Raw genomic sequence first — 20,961 nt, 5'->3', positions numbered from 1 at the left:
TTAGTGTTTGGTAGCAGAGTAGGTGACTATAGCTAGCAACAGTGTATTGTATATTTCAAAATAGCTAGAAGAGAGTCCTGGAAATGTTCCCAACACATAGAAATGATAAATACTTGAGACGACGACCTAAATATCCTGACTTGATGATTACAGATTCTATGCATGTAAGAAAATATCACATGTACACCATAACCATGCACAAATATTATGTATCAATTAAAAATATTTGGGCTGGGCACAGTGGCTCACACCTGTAATCCCAGCACTTTGGGAGGCTGAGGTGGGCGGATCACGAGGTCAAGAGATCGAGATCATCCTGACCAATATGGTGAAACCTCGTCTCTAGTAAAAATACAAAAAATTAGCTAGGCATGGTGGTGGGCGCCTGTAATCCCAGCTACTCAGGAGGCTGAGGCAGGAGAATTGCTTGAACCTGGGAGGTGGAGGTTGCAGTGAGTCGAGATTGCACCACTGCACTCCAGCCAGGGCAACAGTGTGAGACTCTGTCTCAAAAAACAACAAAATTTTTAAAAATATATAGTTAGAAGAAATAAGTTCTAGTATTTGATAGTACAATAGAAAAATTATAATTAACAATAATTTATTGTATATCTCAAAATAACTAAAAGAGGCCAGGCACGGTGGCTCATGCCTGTAATCCCAGCAGTTTTGGAGGTCGAGGCAGGCGGATCACTTGAGGTCAGGAGTTCAAGACTAGACTGGCCAACATGGTGAAACCCTGTCTCTACTAAAAACACAAAAATTAGCTAGGCGTGGTAGCGCTTGATTGTAATCCCAGCTACTTGGGAAGCTGAGGCAGAAGAATCACTTGAACCCAGGAGGTGGAGGTTTCAGTGAGCTACGATGTGCCACTGCACTCCACACTAGGTAACAGAGCAAGGCTCTTTCAAAAAAAAAAAAAAAAAAAAAAAGAAAAAAAAGAAGAATTAAAAATTCCCCAAAAAAAAAAAAAAAAAAAAAAAAAGCTGAAAGAGAAGAATTATAATGTTCCCAACATAAAGAAAAGTGTTTGAGGTGATGGATATCCCAATTACCCTGATTTGATCATTCCACATTGTATACAGGCATCAAAATATTGCATGTACCCCCAAAACATGTACAACTATTATATATCAATAAAATGTTTAATAAATAATATTAAAAATTTAAAAATAACTATAATAGACATTTTGGAGACAACTGGAGAAATGTGACTATAGGCATTTTACATGATGTTAGAAAAGTATTTTTAGTTTTCTTAGGTGAGATAATGTTACTATAAGTCTTTCTTCTTAGGAAGTACAAGCTGACGTACTTAGGGATAAAGCATCTTATATTAGCAACTTATTTTCTTTCTTTCTTCCTTTTTTTTTGAGATGGAGTTTCGCTCTGTTGCCCAGGCTGGAGTGCAATGGCACGATCTCGATTCACTGCAACCTCTGCCTCCCGGGTTCAAGCAATTTTCCTGCCTCATCCTCCCTAGTAGCTGGGATTACAGGCACATGCCACTGTGCCCGGTTAATTTTTTTTTTTTTTTTTTTTTTGTAGTTTTAGTAGAGACGGGGTTTCACCATGTTGCTCGGGCTGGTCTTGAACTCCTGATGTCATGGAGAAAGTTATAGGAAGCAGAAGTTACACATCCCATAGTTGGTAATACGCCCTATCAGAGGGCAGTGGGGGTCGGAGAAAAAAGCATGGGCCAGCATGGCCTGGACTACAAAGCTGATTCCATCACTTAGCAGCTGTGTGACCTTGGACAAGTTACTTACCTTCAAGCTTCTGTTTCCTTGACTGAAAAATGGGGATAAAGACACCTCCAGGATGGTGGAAGGAATTAAATGAGACAGTGTGTGAAGTCTCTTTAGCCCCTGTTAGTATAGGTAACCTAACTGCTTTTCTTACTAATCATTTATATTCATATTTTCCCCTAGAGCTAAGAAGCAAGAAGAAATTGGGGCACCATGGTAAGCACCAGGAGCTTATTGAAGCTTCACCATTGAGAGGTCCAGGTCTTCCTTCATTTATCCTGTAGCCCAAGCAGCTAGCAGACTTGCTCTTATGGGTTGATGACGTTTATCAACTTTTTTCCAAACCAGAGATCCTGGACAGAACTTGGAAGAAACTGATGCAGAGTAAGGGGAAAACAGTTGAGAAGGATTTTTGAGCAAAGAGTTTTAGTGAAAATTTAAATAAAATAGTCAAAAAGCCAGCAATAATCTAAATGGCTAGCAATTCCTTCATTCAGCAAGCACTGAATACCCACAAAGGTCCAGGTCCCATGCTAGATGCTAGGGACATAAATGCGAGCAAAACCAGAGCTGGCTGCTGTCCTCCCAGCCCGCCCTCTGGTGGTAGTTGATTAAATGATAGCACACCCATATTCCGGTATGTTACACTGCCATTATGAAGAAAGTTTGTAGAGAATAATAAAACAATCTAGTTTCGTGTTCTAATAGCAAGGTAAAAAGCAGGATGAAAAGTTGTATCCGTAGTATTATCTGTATGATATAAATAACCTGTAATCCACAACTCAAAAATAACAATTGTCAACAGTGTAGTCCATTATATTCATTTCTTCTTTTCCTATTCTAAACACATCTACCACATATATACAATAAACTGTTGCAAAACTCTAAAAAGTACTTATAGTTGTTATTTCTGGATTGTGGGATTGTGATTTTCCATATATTTCAAGGTTTCTACAAAAAGCAGGCATAAACAGGAGATATGTCAATTAAAACACAGTCACAGACATGCACAGAGCATCTCCTCAGTATTCATTTGTTTTCTTTCCCCTGTCCTTGGTGTGTCCAGGGGAAAGCCCGCAGGCCTCCGCCAGGGCACCACAGGCATTGTGAGGGATGCTTCAACCGCCACTGCCATATTCCTGCGGAACCCAACATCTCCTGCCTGGTAATAAGCTGCCACCTGCTCTGTGGTGCCACCTTCCACATGTGCAAAGAGGCAGAGCACCAGCTCCTCTGCCCTTTAGAGCAGGTTCCATGCCTCAACTCCGAATATGGCTGCCCTCTGTCCATGTCCCGCCACAAACTGGCCAAGCACCTGCAGGTGTGCCCCGCCAGCGTGGTCTGCTGCTCCATGGAGTGGAACCGCTGGCCAAATGTGGACTCTGAAACCACCCTTCATGAGAACATCATGAAAGAGACCCCCAGTGAGGAGTGTTTGGACACAGCCCTGGCCCTGCAGGACCAGAAGGTCCTCTTCAGATCCTTGAAAATGGTAGAACTTTTCCCAGAAACTAGAGAGGCTACTGAGGAGGAACCAACTATGAATGGTGAAACCGGTGTGGAGGAAATGGGAGGAGCAGTGGGTGGAGTGGATATCAGTTTGGTACCACATGGTTTGTCAGCAACTAATGGGGAGATGGCAGAGCTAAGTCAAGAAGAACGGGAGGTGCTAGCCAAAACCAAAGAAGGGATGGACCTGGCTAAGTTTGGCCAGTGGGAAAATATTTTCAGCAAAGAGCACGCAGCCTCTGCTTTAACAAATTCATCAGCGAGCTGTGAGAGCAAGAACAAGAATGGCCCAGAAAAGAAACAGATTTCCAGTGGCAATAACATGGTAGAAGGAGAGGGCGCTCCCAAAAAGAAAGAACCACAGGAAAATCAGAAGCAGCAGGATGTTCATACAGCTATGGAAACCACAGGGCTTGCCCCTTGGCAGGATGGTGTTCTGGAAAGACTGAAAACAGCTGTGGATGCAAAGGACTATAACATGTATCTAGTGCACAATGGGCGGATGCTGATCCACTTTGGTCAGATGCCTGCTTGTACACCCAAGGAGAGAGACTTTGTTTATGGCAAGCTTGAGGCTCAGGAAGTTAAGACTGTTTACACCTTCAAAGTTCCTGTGAGCTACTGTGGAAAGCGAGCTCGACTTGGAGATGCCATGTTGAGTTGTAAGCCAAGTGAACACAAGGCAGTGGATACTTCAGATCTGGGGATCACTGTGGAGGACCTGCCCAAATCAGATCTCATCAAGACCACCCTCCAGTGTGCTTTGGAAAGAGAACTCAAAGGCCATGTCATCTCTGAATCCAGAAGCATTGATGGACTGTTCATGGATTTTGCCACACAAACATACAACTTTGAGCCAGAACAGTTTTCCTCTGGGACAGTGCTGGCTGACCTAACCGCTGCCACCCCAGGGGGACTCCATGTGGAGCTGCACAGTGAGTGTGTGACCAGGAGACACAACAAAAGCAGTTCTGCCTTCACTTTCACTTGCAACAAATTCTTCAGGAGGGATGAGTTCCCCCTGCACTTCAAGAATGTCCACACAGACATTCAGTCATGTCTCAACGGCTGGTTCCAGCATCGATGCCCCCTCGCCTACTTGGGATGTACATTTGTTCAAAACCATTTCCGTCCCCCGGGGCAAAAGGCAAAAGTAATCTACAGCCAGGAGCTCAAGACCTTTGCCATTAAGCCGGAGGTTGCTCCAGAGCTGAGCGAGGGAAGGAAGAACAACCATCTTTTGGGTCATGGAGGAAAAAGCCAGAATTCTTTAACCAGCCTGCCCCTGGAGATTTTGCAGTACATTGCTGGGTTCTTGGACAGTGTCAGCCTGGCCCAGCTCTCCCAGGTGTCTGTGCTGATGAGGAATATCTGCGCCACTTTGTTACAAGAGAGAGGGATGGTCCTTTTGCAATGGAAGAAGAAGAGGTATTCCCATGGAGGCACCTCCTGGAGAGTCCACAGAGAGGTAAGTCAACACTCATTTATTGATTGATTGACTGACTCATTCAGCAATTTTTTGTCTCATTTTTTACAAACAGGTTCTCTCTCTCTTGCCCAGGCAAAAGTGCAGTGGTGCAATCATAGCTTACCATAGCTTCGAACTTCTGGGCTCAAGTGATCCTCTTGCCTTAGTCTTCCAAGTAGCTGGGACTACAGGTCACCACATCTGACTAATTTTTAAATTGAGATGGTATCTCACTGTGTTGTGTAGGCTTGTTTTGAACTCCTGGTCTCAAGTGATCCTCCCATTTCGGCCTCCAAAAGTGCTGAAATTACAGGTGTGAGCCACTGCACCTGGCCTTAACAATTTTTTTTTTTTTTTTTTTTGGAGATGGAGTCTTGCTCTGTCGCCCAGGCTGGAGTGCAGTGGCACAATCTCGGCTCACTGCAATCTCTGCCTCCCAGGTTCATGCCATTCTCCTGCCTTAGCCTCCCAAGTAGCTGGGACTACAGGCACTCACCACCACGCCCGGCTAATTTTTTGTATTTTTAGTAGAGATGTGGTTTCACTGTGTTAGCCAGGATGGTCTGGAACTCCTGACCTTGTGATCTGCCCACCTTGGCCTCCCAAAGTGTTGGGATTATAGGCGTGAGCCACCATGCCTGGCCCAACAGATATTTTTAAAGGGCCCTTTTTTTTTTTTTTTTTTTTTTGAGACAGAGTTTCGCTCTTGTTGCCCAGGCTGGAGTGCAATGGTGTGATCTTGGCTCACCGCAACCTCCACGTCCCACGTTCAAGCGATTCTTCTAGCTGGGATTACAGGCATGCACTACCACACCCTGCTAATTTTATATTTTTAGTAAAGACGGGGTTTCTCCATGTTGGTCAGGCTGGTCTCAAACTCCCAACCTCAGGTGATCCACCCGCCTCAGCCTCCCAAAGTGCTGGGATTATAGGCATGAGCCACTGCACCCGGACTTTTTTTTTTTCTTTCTTTTTCCTGAGATGGCGTTTCGCTCTTGTTGCCCAGGCTGGAGTGCAATGGCACAATCTCGGCTCACTGCAACCTCCGCCACCTGGGTTCAAGCAATTCTCCCGCCTCAGTCTCCCGAGTAGTTGGGATTACAGGCATGCACCACCACACCCGGCTAATTTTGTATTTTTCCCCTCAGCCTCCTAAAGTGCTGGGATTATAGGCGTGAGCCACTGCGCCTGGCCTTAAACAGCTTTTTATGTGCCAAGCAGGGTACTAGGCACAGGAACAGTTGCTGAGAATCAGACTGACTCAAGACGGTCAGTTTAGTAGAAAAGACAGACCTGTAAACACATAAAGAGCAATCCAGAGGGTAGTGCCTGTTCATCTGTGTATGTGTGCTGAATATCTTCTGTTTGCTCACAAGACCCATTCTCCATCCTTCTCCACCCTGTCTGTCTCCCCAGGAGGCTGACCTGGACAGATTGCCTCAGCTGGCTCCCTTGCCCTCCAGCTTCCAGTGGGGATAACCTAAATGGAGCATGTCAGCAGGAGATGGGAGGGAGGGAAGAATGAGGTTGAAGTATCTATTCTCCTGGTTTCCCCCCTGCATGGTTCCTCCCCTTTGTGACACTTTGAGCAGGTGCTGTCCCTCCACTGAAGGTGGCTTTATCAGGTGGCTCTCTACACAAAATTACTCACTCCGGGATCCAACGACCTTCCTTCTTCTTTTTCAGGCCCAGGGCATAACTCTCTAGGTAGCTACTCACCCTGGGTACTGCACTGTATCTCGTGGCTTTCCTATACCCTGCTCTTGTGTCTGTAAATCATTCCTTTAAAAAAAAAATTCTCTTCAAATTACCCAGTCTGAGTGCTGCCTGTTCCCTGCTCTAGACTCTGATTGATACAGGAGGCCAACAAATCTCCTCAGTCCCATGTCAACTCATTTTTTAAAACAGTTTTTGCCTTTGATAAAGGCATTTTGAAATTCTAAATGAATTTGGCCCACTGATTTCTCCTGGTTCAAATGCTAATTTAATTGTTCAAAAAACACTCTGCTGTATAGATCAAAGAACCCTTCCCTTCAGAAATACCTTGTTCCTTTTCCCCAATAGGTCATGTTTGTTTAAGTGTATTATAACTTCTACTAGCTTGTACCATACTGAAGTGAGGCTCCTAATTCATCATATCCCAGTGCCTATAGCATCCTTTCTCATGGTAAACATGTTGGTAATATGAACCATGAATTTATGATGCCCATTTAGGTCAACAATTCCATAATCTCACTGTTGAATTTCTTCCTAATATGTGGTATTTGCAAATCGGCATTGGGGAGTCAGAGTTGTTTGCATCTATTTTTACTGATTATGTCTAAAACATTTTGTATGTTTTCCATTATTTATTCCTGAGCAGTCTTCCTCAAAAAGTAATTACAAGACTCTCTCTCTCATATACGTGCCTGAATTCAAGTGTTAAATAAACACTGACTGCCAATCTAGCACGTATTAGGAAGAAACATGAATGAAGACTAACACACTGCCTTCAGAAATAGTATTGTCTAAAAATGCCTAACATCAGATGTAAATAATTTAATTTAGATACTAGAAATCCCATTATTTTTTGGCTCAAGTTTGTCCCCAGTTCAATGATGGCTGACCACTCTCAGATATTATTTGGGACAAGCTAATTTCCTTGCAGAAAGAAAGAAAGAAAATTTAGTTGGGGCTAAAGGATACTCACATTAGAATGGATTTTTAAAGTAAAAAGGGAAATAGTTCTAAGATCTCAAAGAAACCACTTTTCCTACATAGCAACAAGGACAAGAAACTGTAGGTGAAGTGGTCAGGTTGAAAGAGTATTGGGCTATGCCTACTCACATAACCAGACTTGAAAACGGTGACTTTGCCATTACATCCCAGGTGGAAAGACCAGAGGATATTTCAGAACTCATAGAATTTTCCTATGGGGTTCCCATTCTAGTGAGACTCTTATGAGTTAGAATACTTTAATTTCGAGCAATAGAAAATCAACCTAAAGTGGCATAAACAATAAAGGGAGTTTATTGGCTTATGTAACTAAGAAGTCTAAAGGTAATGGCTTCAGGTAAGGCTTAATCTAACAGCTCAAAAAATGTCCCCAAATGACATCTCTTCTTTCTGTTTTTTACCTCTACTTCCTCAATAATGGCTACATTGTAAGATAGTTCTCACTTGGTGGTCCCTGGTGATTGCTGGCAGCTCCTAGGACTTCAGCTTCGCAGTTCAAGTACAGAAAGAAAAAGAGAATCTGCTTGTTGGTATCTCCAACAAAAGTTCTGGAATAAGAATTGCACTGGTACTAATTGTCCTGATTTGAACTGTGCATCTACTCTAAAATTAATCACTTGCTGGTGGAGGAGCAAGGGAGAGTGTGTGTCAATATGCTGATTGGTGTTAGTGATTCTCACAACTACAGGGCTGGTTGGGAAGATTATTGGTTGGCAGGGGGAACTAGGAGTTGGATGCTGGAGAAGGGGCTACCAAATGTCTTCAGGAGCCACTAAACACTCTGGAGTCTAAGAATATGAAGAATAGAAGGACATTTTCTTATAGTGCCCAAATAAAGCCAGCCAGAGGGTAACACCCCTATATTCACCTTTGAACTTCTATCTTTCTCAACAGATCTGGCAGTTCAGCAGCCTCTTCTCCAAAATCAAGAGCTGGGAGTTTAATGAAGTCACCTCCATGTCTGAGCACCTGAAGTCCTGTCCTTTCAACATCGTAGAGCACAAAACTGACCCGATTCTTTTGACCAGCATGTGTCAGCCCCGTGAGCAGGCCCGAGAGAGCTTAGTCTCCACCTTTAGAGTCAGACCACGAGGAAGATACGTCTCCTAAAAATTCAGATGCCACCCGATGCACCCTTCTTGGATTTCTTCTCGGAGTTCCTGAAGTAGGACAGAGTGTGGTTTTGTAGACTCCCTTCTGTAAACTGCCTATTTGCTTATCAGGGTGTATTGGAACATGCAATGTCCTTCAAAACCTCAACACAAGGCCTAAGAATTTCCTAAGCCATGTCTTGTACCATAGTGACATATTAATGACTTATTTCCTTTTTTCTTTTCTTTTCTTTTTTCTTTCTTTCTAAAATAGATTGGTCTGAGAAGAAAATAAGTAATTTGAGGCCATTTGGAAGATGGACCCAATTTCTTAAGCGATGAGAGAGCATGAAATTCCATAATCAGTACAGGCCTGTGCTTTTACATGGACTTTTCAGTTTACAAAGCACTTTCAAATTTATGAGACAGGAAACGCAGAATGGGACTAAGGTGCAAAGAGTTACTCCCCAGGGAATGCAGGGTGAAGGGAACAAAGCTGGAGGCTCTGGAGCTGGGTCTGTTTTGATGGTCAAGTCCAGGGCTCGTTTTGGCCATTCTACTGCCTCTAGGCCAGGGTAGTTCTAACACAGCCTGACGTAGGAGAGCCCCTGACTGAGCATGGCAGCCTTGAAGACACCACAGGCCAAAACATGGGGTCACAGAGTCTGTTGTTAGAATCTTGGCAACATACAGTAGGAAAGCCTTGAGAAATGGGGAGTCCAAAGGAGACACCATATTTATGGAGAACATTAGGACAAAAAGCCACAAGCCTACTTTGTAACATTTTAATAATGACTTAAGGGTCAAGATGTTTTTTCTTCAGAAAATTATGTTCTGAGTTAGGCAGAACATAGGCATGGCCCTGGGCCACCCTGTGCTATCTGAAATGACCTCAGTACACTAATGCCAACCTCAGCGTCATGCCAGAATGCACAGGGTAGCCCAGGGAGACCACACCTTTGGCAAAGTCCAGACAAGGCCCACTGCAGTTCCTATGGCGCCAGTCACCAGCTCCTAGACACCACTTGGGTACCCCATTGGGGTCTTGGAGAGGAAGACATGTGAACCTAATGGCTCCCTGAAATTGCTCCTCCCCATCCATATTGCTGGTCATGCATTCAGTCTGACAAAAATGGATGATACTGCTGTTTTTGGTAACAAACAGTAAATATTCATAAGAACAAAAGTAAAAGAAAAAAAGACACAGTAGAAACTAGCACTCCCTAAAGCAGGGCTTCTTAAGAGACTTGGAATATTGACATTTTTAAATGGATAATTTTTTTTGTCGGTGGGGAGGGGATGGCGTTTCACTCTTGTTGCCCAGGCTAGAGCGCAATGACAACGATCTCGGCTCACCGCAACCTCCTCCGCCTCCTGGGTTCAAGCGATTCTCCTGCCTCAGCCTCCTGAGTAGCTGGGATTACATGCCTGGCTGATTTTGTATTTTTAGTAGAAACGGGGTTTCTCCATGTTGGTCAGGCTGATCTCGAACTCCCCACCTCAGGTGACCCGCCCACCTTGGCCTCCCAAAGTGCTGGGATTATAGGTGTAAGCCACTGTATCTGGTCTGAACTGGATAATTATTTGTTGCAAGGGACTGTTCTGTGTGCTACAAGATACTTGGTAGCATCCTTGGCCTATCCATTAAATGCCAGTAGCACCCCCATAGTGGCAACAACCAAAAATGTCACCAGACATTGCTAAAGGTCGGGGAGCAAAATGGCTCCCGGTTGAAAATCCCTAAAGGATGTCATACTAGTGACAATAAGTTAGGATATGCTTATTTTTTGGTGCAGCAAAATCTTATCTCACATAGTCATCCACAATAGTTATGATTTAATACAGCTCTTTATTTATGAAATAGGTTTTAGACACGTGGTGATTTTAAGTTGGGAACCAGATGGAAATGATTTGTTTGGTATGGCTTCATGTCCTTCAGCCACATGCAGGAATGTATCCTTTCAGCTCTCTTTGGTTATACCGGAAGCCAGGAGTGTTGAATTACTAGCCTTGTGTTTATATTCCTTTCACTGTAATTGGTGTCATTTTCCCAGCAGTCCTAGCAGTCCTCAAGCAAGTGGGAAATAGGAAAAGAAAAGGACAGGGATTGTACAGAAGCAGATGATAAAAAATTTAGCCAACAAAAGAAAGAGTCTAGTCAATCTGGGTGCTTGTTATTGCCTGGGTTCTCTCTAAACATGGTTCAGAGCTGGTGTAGATGAAGTAGGTGAAACCTCTGAAAAGAGTGGAGAAGGCAGTAGAGCAAGTCCCAGACCAGAAATGTGCTCATCTTTTCATTGTCATGTGCCACTTGGTACTATTTGGTAATGTCACTCTATTCCTGATTCCATCCTTTGGTTTATATTTCTTATTTGTATATAAGGCACCATTTTATAAAAATATGACTAGGGTGTGACCTAAGGTTTTATTCTGTGAAGATGAGTAACTGGAAAGAAGCTAACACTGCAGTGGGAAGAAAGGAAGAGAGTTGTCCAGGTGGTAGTTCCACATATTTTGAATCTAGTCCTTCCTACATAGAGGAAAAAAGCTCCTAAAGTCCACTCTAGGTTTGTGATTTTAATAGAAATAGAAAGGGAAACTACAGACCCATGGAGATGAAATTCAGGGGCTATGGATGGATGGAGGAGAAAGCTGCTACTTAGAGAAAGGAAGAGGGCAGAGGGCTTTCCCTTCCCAAACTGGGTGGGTGGGGGCAGCCTCAGGAGAGTGGCACTGCCCACAACTGCTTTGTGGGTTGTACACTTCAAATCGCACTCTTCCCCTCCAGTTGCTGCCTTCAGAGCTGTGTTGAAGCACGAGCTTCAATAAGATAAGCACACTTCATAGTGAGAGGGCAGTGGCACCAAAGCCTTTCAGAGCGACTATGGATTAGACAGAAATGATTTGTGAGAGGAAGCTGGAGTGAACGGCATGAACAGCAAGTGTTATCTGACAGAGGCAAGACAGCTAGATGTGGCTTCAGATTTAGAAACAGCTGAGGGGAGCAAAGAGGGACTGTGTACACAAGGAGGGGACATATCTATGGGCAGAGCCCTTGGTGAGTATCATCACCAAGAAAGGCAAGTCCAGAGTAGAGATCAGCTGAACATGGAGGCTGAGGTCTGTAGAACTGGGCCAGAGAGGACCTTGCTGCCTTAGTAGCATAAGGGTCTGGAAAAGAAGTTTCTGTCTCACAACAAAGGAAAAAGTGAAAAGCAAGGTGGAACTTGAAGATGTGTCACGGAAATCACTATAAAAGTCTGATTTATGTGTGATATCAAATCAAACTGAAGTGAAGAATGAGACGGAGTATATCTGTGGTGACTGACCTCTGTATACTAGAAATCTCAATGTCTCTAGAAGAGGAAATAAAAGCTGCTTTGCACTCTGAAAGGCTAATTGGGTGAATCCTATGAGTTAAGTCTAGAGACAGATGTGTGTTTCACAGGCATAGAAGTTGTCGCTGAAACCAAGTGTGTATCATGAAGAAAGACCAGAGCACAAGCCAAGCTTGTCCCAACCTGCCTTATTGTGTTGTAGTTCTGTTTTGTTTTGTTTTAGGTTTTTAGCAGCCTGAAGCCATGGTTTTTAGTTTCTGTCTCTAGTGATAAGCAGAAAAGAAGAATGAGAAAGGGGCTTTACTGGCCCAACCAGAAACAGAAACTATGAACCCAAGACTGAATTCTCTCCCTTGGACACCCTGCTGGGCAGCTCACCAACTCTATGAAGCCCTGGAGCAACTAACTATGGGTCTTAGCAACTCATTCTAGCTCCCCCTTGATTCCAATGCCTTCTCCATCTTTTCTTTCTTTTTTCTTTCTTTTCTTTTCTTTTCCTTTTTTTTTTTGAGACAGGGTCTCACTCTGTCACCCAAGTTGGAGTGCAGTGGTGCGATCACAGCTCACTGAAGCCTTGACTTTGACTTCCCAGGCTCAGGTGATTCTCCCACCTTAGACTACTGAGTATTGGGACTATAGGCCCACACCACCATGCCCAGCCATTGCTCAGGCTGATCTGTTTTGGACTGGGTTTAAAATGCAGCCTAAGGAGGCCTGGTGCAGTGGCTTATGCCTGTAATCCCAGCACTTTGGAGGCTAAGTGGGGGCGATCACTTGAGGTCAGGAGTTCGAGACCAGCCTGGCCAACATGGGGAAATTCCATCTCTATTAAAAATTCAAAAATTAGCCGGGCGTGGTGGCACACACCTGCAGTCACAGCTACTCGGGAGGCTGAGGCAGGAGAATCTCTTGAACCTGGGAAGTGGAGGCTGCAGTAAGCTGAGATCACGCTGCGGCACCCCAGCCTGGGTGACAAAGCAAGACTCCTTCTCAAAAAAAACAAAAAAAAAAAGTTCAACCTAAGGAAAAGGCCTAGCCTTTGACATCTAGCATGCAGGAGAATTGGCAGTGGTAAGAGAAAGTCTCCTGGATATGTCTGCAAGGGGAAAGGCTGGAGCCTTAAGATTTGGGGCCATGAGGGCCACACAAAAAGTATTATTTACCTCAGCATACAGGTGAACCATAGTCTCACTTTATTTCGAATTTTAGGACTGAACAGAAAGAAGGTTCAGAGATATTTCTTCAGGGAAGGAAAGTGAGCAAATAGCACAACCAGGCAAACCACACAATCTAGACATACTTTTCCGGGTAAACAAACCAGGAAGCCCAGAGCTCATAGAGGACTAGAGCAGAGCTTGGGGTGGTAGAGAGGTGTTCATGGGGAAGGAGGCAAGACCACAAGAGAAATGTCCATGAGCTCATCCAGGGTAGAGAGGATTCTTGGGGAAGGGGACCTCCTTCCCCATGCTATCTCTGCCCCAAGCCCTTAATGAAGCGGGAGAGGGAAGTCTGTCCAGAATCTCATCTGGTTAGACATCTGCAAAAGGAATAGGGAGGGGGTGGAGGCAGAGCCACTTTAGACATGGGAAATCACAGTTGCAGTGGACAGTGAGCTCCAGTCACTCCAGAAGCTTGACGTAATTTGCAGGGAAGAGTCCAAAGTGGCCATGGCAATGTCCCCGCCACCAGCCCTCGTCCACCATCTCAATGTCAGTGATTACGTCGTCTGGATCAAAGGAAAGCTCATCACTTCCCTCTGAGGAGAAAGTTGAGGGGATATTAGAATGGTCAGACATGAATGTCTCTTTTCCCACGTCCCCTTGTCTTAAATCAGTAGCCTGCAGGTACCAGGCTCCGCAGGCCACTCCCAACCTACCTCCTTGGTAATCATATAGGGCCACAGCTGAGATCCCCAGAGCCCCAGCTCCAACCGGGCAGCCTGATGATCCTGCATAATGAGAAACAAACATGATCTCATCAGCATGAAGAAGGCAAACAGAGAAAGATCCTACTGGGGCAATGGAGAAATTCTTCTTCCTCTTACCCTCCCCTGGACATGACCAAATTCTCCTGCTTCTCCTCCCATCACTCACCAGCCGGAGCAGAAGAAAAAGAAGAACCTTCAGGCTCGAGCACCTCCTCATAGTCCCCCTCTGGTTCATCCTCCTGCTCATGCCTGTCCATCTCCTCCACATCCTCATAGTCATTCTCAGGCTCGGGCTCAGGCTCTGCTTCATACACTGACTCTTCTTCCACCTGGAGGCCTTCCAGAGTCCTAGGGGGCAGAGCTGGGGGCTCCTCGTTGTCCTGAGAAGAGACAGTGTGGAGCAGTGTGACTTCCACTCTCCAGGAGGACTCAATGGAGGAGTAAGACCCCTGCCCTTCACCACCCTACCTCTTCTCCCCTCCACCCTTGCCTCCATCTAACAGCCTGTCCTGGGGAACACAGCCTTTCATCCATCTTCATTCCTCAACCTCCTCCCACACCCACTCACCCAAAACATGTTCCAGAGACAATGGGAAGAGAATGTAAAAGGTGTGAGGGGAGGGAAGTAGAAAGCGAGTCAGATTCTTTGGGAGGCCAAGAAAACATTGAAGCAAAAGCACATTGTTGAGCTACCACAGCTAGGATAACCAGCTGTCCTAATTTGCCCAGGACTGAGGAGTTTCCCAGAAGGCAGGGTCTTCAGTGCTAACACCAGAACAGTGCGAGGAAAACAACGATGGTTGGCCACCCTGCATAGCCCACCTTCCTAAGACTGGAGGAGATGGGGTGAGGGCAGAGAATCTTTTTTTTTTTTTTTTTGAGACGGAGTCTTGCTCTGTCGCCCAGGCTGGAGTGCAGTGGTGCAATCTCTGCTCACTGCAAGCTCCGTTTCCTAGGTTCATGCCATTCTCCTGCCTCAGCTTCCCGAGTAGCTGGGACTACAGTAACCCACCACCACGCCCTGCTATTTTTTTGTATTTTTAGTAAAGACGGGGTTTCACCGTGCTAGCAAAGGATGGTCTCGATCTCCTGACCTTGTGATCCGCCCGTCTCAGCCTCCCAAACTGCTAGGATTACAGGTGTGAGCCACGGCGCCCGGCCGGCAGAGAATCTTTGAGGGTTTGCTTACCTCCAGGAGAGTCTGCCTAACGGGCAGCAATGGCACTGGGTGTTGCCTGCTGGTTCTCACAGGCTCAGGCTCTGATGATGGAGGAGTCCCAGCTGGAGGCCAGGCCTGTGGAGAATGAAGCATCTCTCAAGTAAGCAAGCCTCCATCTTCACTCTTTTTTTATTTTGTTTTGAGACAGACTCTCGCTCTGTAGCCCAGGCTGGAGTGCAGTGGTGTGATAGCTCACTGCAACCTCCGCCTCCCGGGTTCAGGCGATTTTCCTGCCTCAGCCTCCTGAGTAGCTGGGATTACAGGCACGGGCCACCATGCCTGGCTAATTTTTGTATTTTTAGTAGATTCAGGGTTTCACTACATTGGTCAGGCTGGTCTTGAACTCCTGATCTCCTGACCTCGTGATCTGGCCACCTTGGCCTCCCAAAGTGCTGGGATTACAGGCGTGAGCCACCACGCTTGGCCCATCTTCATTCTGTTTATTTTATTTTATATATATTTTGAGACAGGGTCTCACTATGCTGCCCTGGCTAGAGCATAGTGGTGAGATCATAGCTCACTGTAGCCTCAAACTCCTAGGCTCAAACGATCCTCCTCTCCAAGCCTCCCAAGTAGCTGGGACTATAGGCACGCACCACAATGCCCAGCTAATTAAAAAAAATTTTTTTATAGAGATAGGGTCTTACTATGTTGCCCAGGTTGGTCTAGAACTCCTGGCTTCAGGTGATCCTCTTAACTTGGCCTCCTCCCCAAGTGCTAGGATTACAGGCATGAGCCACCACACCATGCATGTCTTCACTGCTACATTTACCAGGAACACCCTCTCCTGCTCTCTGCCAATTCAAATGGAACTCATCCCTCAAGATGGGCTCCAACCTGAAGTGATGGCCCCTTCCTCATAGTTCCTACAGCAATAATTGGCTGTGCTGGCTGGTGACTTGCTTTCTGTTGTACTATGTAAATCTTGAGGGTTTTTTCTGACATTCTGATAGGAGGTCCAATTACAGTCAGACTGAAGTCTTCTAAAGACAGAGACAACAGACCCTGCCTAACCCAGGGGAGGCTTTTGCCTTATTTTCTGCCAATGGTTTGGACCCCTTAGGCTCCTGTCTGGGCAAGAGATCCCGGATGTGGATCCCAGCGGGCCAGGCGCTCACCTCTGAGGAGATTTTCTTGGGCAGTGGGGCCGGAACTGCCGGCTCTTCCATAGCTATCACTGGCTGTGGAGCCTCAGGGCTCATCTTTGTCACAGCCTTTCGCTCCTGTTGCCTCCTGGCCACCTGCTGTGCCTTCTCCTCTTCCTCTCGCTTCCTCTTCTCCTCAGCCATGGACTCAAATTTCGCCTTCAGCCCACGGGCACCACTAGAAGCTGCAGACAGGGCAAGAAGAATTAGGGTTGTCTTGGAATGGAGGGTGGGGAAGGGCATGGCACTTGAAGGAAGAAGGGGAATCAGTTAAATATCCAGGAGGAGGGATTTCTGGGACAGGAAGGTAAAGAGGTATTGACAGAGGAACAAGGGGATTATAGGAGGATGGCATAGCCCTGAAGCCTGGAATTTTTTTTTTTTTTTTTTTGAGACGGACTTTTGCTTTTATTGCACAGGCTGGAGGGCAATGGAGCGATCTCGGCTCACTGCAATCTCCACCTCCCGGAATTCAGGCGATTCTCTTGCCTCAGCCTTCCTGAGTAGCTGGGATTACAGGCATGCGCCACCACGCCTGGCTAATTTTGTATTTTTAGTAGAGATGGGGTTTCTCCATGCTGGTCAGGCTGGCCTCGAACTTTAGACCTCAGATGATCCACCCGCCTCGGCCTCCCAAAGTGCTGGGATTACAGGCGTGAGCCACTGCAACCGGCAAAGCCTGGATTTTTATAAAGCCAGGCTATGTGACCTAAGACTCGTGTCTTTTTATTTAGTTTTGTCTTGTTTTGAGACAGGGTCTTAGCCCAGGCTGGAGTGCAGTGGTGCAGTCATGGCACACTGCAACCTCAACCTCCCAGGCTCAAGCAATCCTCCTACCTCAGCCTCTGGAGTAGTTGGGACCACAGATGTGTACCCCCACACCCGGCTAATTTTTGTATTTTTTGTAGAGAGGGGATCTTGCTGTGTTGCCCAGCCTTGTCTTGAACTCCTGGGTTCAAGTGATTCTCCTACTTCAGCCTCCCAAAGTGCTGGGATTGCAGGTGTGAGCCACCTTGCCCAGCCCACCTGTGTCCTTTCTAAATTGTAAACTTTGGGCTTCCAACCAGCATCCTCCCCTGTCCATATTCCATAAATCTGTATGCCTTCTTCAAGCCACCACTCATCCTCAACCCTATCCGAAGCTACTATCCCTATGTGTCCTTCCCAAGTGGTTCCCCACCAATGTTCCCAAGCCATCCCACCCCGGCTCCACACCACATTTTGTTCTCTGCCTCCAATTCCTTCCCTGACGTCACTCTCTCTATCCACTTGACTTGGTTCTTTCTTTCTCTTTCTCTCTTTCTTTCTCTCTTTCTTTCTTTCTCTCTCTCTCTCTTTCTTTCTTTCTTTTCTTTCTTTCTTTTCTTTCTTTTTCTTCTCTCTCTCTCTCTCTCTTTCTTTCTTTCCTTCTTTTCTTCTTTCTTTTTATAGAGTCTCACTCTGTCACCTGGGTTGGAGTTCAGTGGCATGATCTCAGCTCACTCCAACTTCCACCTCCTAGGTTCAAGCAATTCTCCTGCCTCAGACTCCCAAGTAGCTGGGATTACAGGCATGCACCACCATGCCTGGCTAATTTTTGTATTTTTTATAAAGATGGGGTTTCCCCAGGTTGTCCAAGCTATTCTTAAACTCCTGAGCTCAAGCAATCCTCCCATCTTAGCCTCCCGAAGTGCTGGGATTACAGGCGTGAGCCCCGCCTTACCTGGTTTTTCTAGGAGAGACAGAATCTGGGAATATGAGGATAGGGATCAGGTCTACCTCAGCTAATCTAGGTAGTTAAAGGCATGGAGGATATAGGCTGGGGAAGAAAAAGAATGAGGGAGAAGGAAGTGAGGTGCATGGAGAGTGAATCACTAAGCCTCACCGGCTTCTATGGGCGTCGTCTTCTTATAAGCTGTGGTTGGGGCCTCCATTTCATTGAAGCCGACAGCGCTCTGCAGGCAGGAGAACAGCACATGTGTTGCGGGAGAGAGGCAGGGGTAATGGTGACCTGGAGGTGGTATTGGGCGCTGGGGACCACTATAGGAGGTATCCCTAACCATTGGATGCTCAACAACTGGACAGCATGTTCCAACATTGTTTTGTGGTAGAGAGGGGGTAAAGAAGTTCTTAACTGCTGGGTTCAGCTCCCCCTTTCAAAAGCTCAGTGACCTTAGAATCTCATGTCTCCAAGCCCAGTTGCCTAAAATGTAGCAGGGCCCATGGCCAATGCATGAGGAGGAACTAGTATAGGGAGGACAGTGGCATGGGGTGGGAAGAGAATTAAGATTGGGTTAAGCAATACGAAGAAATCAATACCATTTCAAGTCCAACGCCACCTTTCCCTGTGGTTTATCTGTGTCTCTGTATGCCTCTCCCACCGTCCTCAGTCAAAGCTCAGGCTTTGGAAGACATGCCCCTTAGACGCTGAGGGCAGTCAGTGGGGAGTGCGGGACACCAGCAGGACAGGCTCTGTGTGCCCAGAACCACCATCCCCTCCCTCTCCCAGCCTTCTTCACACTCTTCTCTGCGCACTTTCCTAAACTTAGGGAACTTCTTAAGACATTGGTGTTCTGGTGCTTTACCTTATCCACTCGGTCCTTCTGGATTCCATATTGGCCACCAAAGCCCTTGGCATAATCTGCAGGACAGAAAGTTCTGAGTTATAGGAGATCAAAATGCTGGGAATGGGTAGTAAGAAGAATCAGTGGGAAGAAAAATAGGAATGTGGAAAACAGACATAGGAGGAAATGTGAGAATCAGAGGATAGAGGGAGGCATGGATGGGAAGAGAAGGAAACAGATGGGGAAAAATCTGGGAGAGAATGGAGAAGAGAATGATGGAAATAGGGAAACATGGAAAGTGGAAAGCAACAGATAAGGAAAAATGTAAAAGAAATAGGAAAAAATACAGAGGGGACTCCAGTCATCCCTGTGGGTTCCAGGGAAGCAGTAAACCTCTTTATCCTCTGTGAGGACAGCAGAGAGCCCTGTAAGACTCATGGCAAACCATCCTCTGACCATCACCTAGCCTGTCTGTCCTCATTCCTTCCTCAATGCTCCCTTCTCTCTCACCTCCCTCCTAGGCCCTGCTCTTAATCCTGCTGTTTTCCTCTCCACCTCTCCTCTCTTCCCTCAGTACCACCATCCATCCCCCACATGTGCTTACTGCCTGTGTACCCCCTGCTCTGCACATCTGCCCCCTCTGTATTCTGGGGCCCCTGGGTGAGCTTCCAGAAAGGAAGGAAGGAGAGCCCTGTGCTATCTGTGACTTTCCCCCTTCCAACCCCAACTCACCTCGCTGGGACTCGTGTTTCTCCGTCTCTCCCTTGTAGTCATATCCCAGAGCTGCTTTGTCCCGTTTATCCTTCTCCACCCCGTACCGGCCACCAAAGCCACGAGAGTAATCTGCGGTCGAAGGAGCAGTCATGAGAGGCCACCCTTAGGCTCCAGCACACAGGGAAGCGCTGGAGAAGAGAGGTCAGCAGGAATGCATGCAGAGTGTTAGGGGCCTAGGAAAAGAGCAAGGCTTGAATACAGGGGAATTAAAGAGAAACCATGTCTTAAGTAGTCTTTGAATTGAATATTGCTTACTTTTTCCCTCTCTTCTCTCATTTCCATGCCAAGATGAGAAGAACATTCCCATTTTCTCCCTTCTTCTTCAAGAAGGGGCAAGTATAGAGAGTGAGGAAATTGCAGAAAAAAAGGCAGATACATGAAATGTATGCCTTTCCCCTACTCCCATATAAGCACATAGAAATGTCAGATAAAACATAACAATTTTGTTTTAAAGAGTGAAGCTCAGGCTGGGCACGGTGCTCATACCTGTAATCCCAGCACTTTAGGGGCCAAGGCAGGTGGATCACCTGAGGTCAGGAGTTTGAGACCAGCCTGGCCAAAATGGGGAAACCCTGTCTCTACTAAAAAATACAAAAATTATCCAGGCATGGTGATGTGTGCCTGTAGTCCCAGCTACTCGGGAGGCTGAGGCAGGAGAGAATCACTTGAACCTGGGAGGTGGAGGTTGCAGTGAACCGAGATTGCACCATTGCACTCCGGCCTAGGTGGCAGAGTGAGACTCCATCTCAAAAAAAAAAAAAAAACAAAAAAAAAAACAAAGTGAAGCTCAGAAGAAAGGAAGGAAAAAATCCTGGCTCTAGAAACCAGAAACAAAGAGATGAATCAAAGCTGTATGTGTGAGGGTAATTATGAACTGACGCCACAGTAAACCCAAGGGCATTTTGGGGGGATTTTTTTGTTTGTTTTTAGAGGCAGGGTCTTGCTCTTTTGCCTAGGCTAGAGTGCAGGGTACAATCATGGCTCACTGTAACCTTGAACTCCTGGGGTCAAGCAATCCTTCTGAGTCACTGAGACCACAGGCACGTGCCACCATGCTTCGCTAATTTTAAAAAAGTCTGTAGTGATGGGATCTCACTGTGTTGCCCAGTCTAGCCTTAAACTCCTGGGCTCAAAGGACCCACCCCCCTCAGCCTCCCAAAGTGCTGCGATTCCATGTGTGAACTGCCACACCTGTCAGATTTTAAATTCCAAATGTAATGAACAGGGATTAGGATCGAGGCTCTGCGATTCTAACTTCCATATAAGAATGGGGGAGGAGAGAAGAAAGCCAGAAACGAAGCTCTGTCCACTTCTGTAAGAGAGTGCTAGAAAAATTCTACTCATTTACCCAGGAAAATCATGAGGGGGGCTTGTAGCCTGTTCAACATTTGATAGGGGGAAAATTTGCTTATTAAGACATGGAAACTCTAAGCCTACATCTGAGTGTAGAATGCAAATACACATTTTTTTTTTTTTTTTTTTTT

The 20,961-nt window shown here is 46.0% G+C and overlaps 2 protein-coding genes across 7 annotated transcripts in view; one reads left to right on the top strand and one right to left on the bottom strand.

The window, feature by feature from the left end:
• Positions 1-9,714, top strand: part of FBXO40 (F-box protein 40) — a 37,286-nt gene extending 27,572 nt beyond the window's left edge. For 4 of the 6 annotated variants that reach the window (XM_017891170.1, XM_017891179.1, XM_017891164.1 and 1 more), the window contains 3 exons: positions 1,932-1,964; positions 2,815-4,725; positions 8,335-8,736. In XM_017891170.1, coding sequence (XP_017746659.1) covers positions 1,962-1,964; positions 2,815-4,725; positions 8,335-8,550 — 2,130 coding nt within the window. In that variant the 5' untranslated portion in view covers positions 1,932-1,961 and the 3' untranslated portion in view covers positions 8,551-8,736. The other 2 variants (XM_017891185.1, XM_017891196.1) reach the window with 2 other exon arrangements.
• A 3,325-nt stretch (positions 9,715-13,039) lies between these two features.
• Positions 13,040-20,961, bottom strand: part of HCLS1 (hematopoietic cell-specific Lyn substrate 1) — a 26,983-nt gene continuing 19,061 nt past the window's right edge. The window contains exons 7-14 of the mRNA XM_017891151.1: positions 19,436-19,546; positions 18,725-18,780; positions 18,025-18,094; positions 16,134-16,345; positions 14,986-15,090; positions 13,963-14,176; positions 13,746-13,817; positions 13,040-13,625 (exon numbers count right to left, since the gene is read on the bottom strand). Of these exons, the coding sequence (XP_017746640.1) occupies positions 13,489-13,625; positions 13,746-13,817; positions 13,963-14,176; positions 14,986-15,090; positions 16,134-16,345; positions 18,025-18,094; positions 18,725-18,780; positions 19,436-19,546 (977 nt within the window). The 3' untranslated portion in view covers positions 13,040-13,488. The remainder of the gene's footprint in view (positions 13,626-13,745; positions 13,818-13,962; positions 14,177-14,985; positions 15,091-16,133; positions 16,346-18,024; positions 18,095-18,724; positions 18,781-19,435; positions 19,547-20,961) is intronic.

Source organism: Rhinopithecus bieti, unplaced genomic scaffold (assembly GCF_001698545.2).
Source record: "Rhinopithecus bieti isolate Rb0 unplaced genomic scaffold, ASM169854v2 scaffold_759, whole genome shotgun sequence".
NCBI classification, from domain to species: domain Eukaryota; kingdom Metazoa; phylum Chordata; class Mammalia; order Primates; family Cercopithecidae; genus Rhinopithecus; species Rhinopithecus bieti.
The sequence above is the reverse complement of the archived record's forward strand: the minus strand, read 5'-3'. Positions and strand labels throughout refer to the sequence as shown.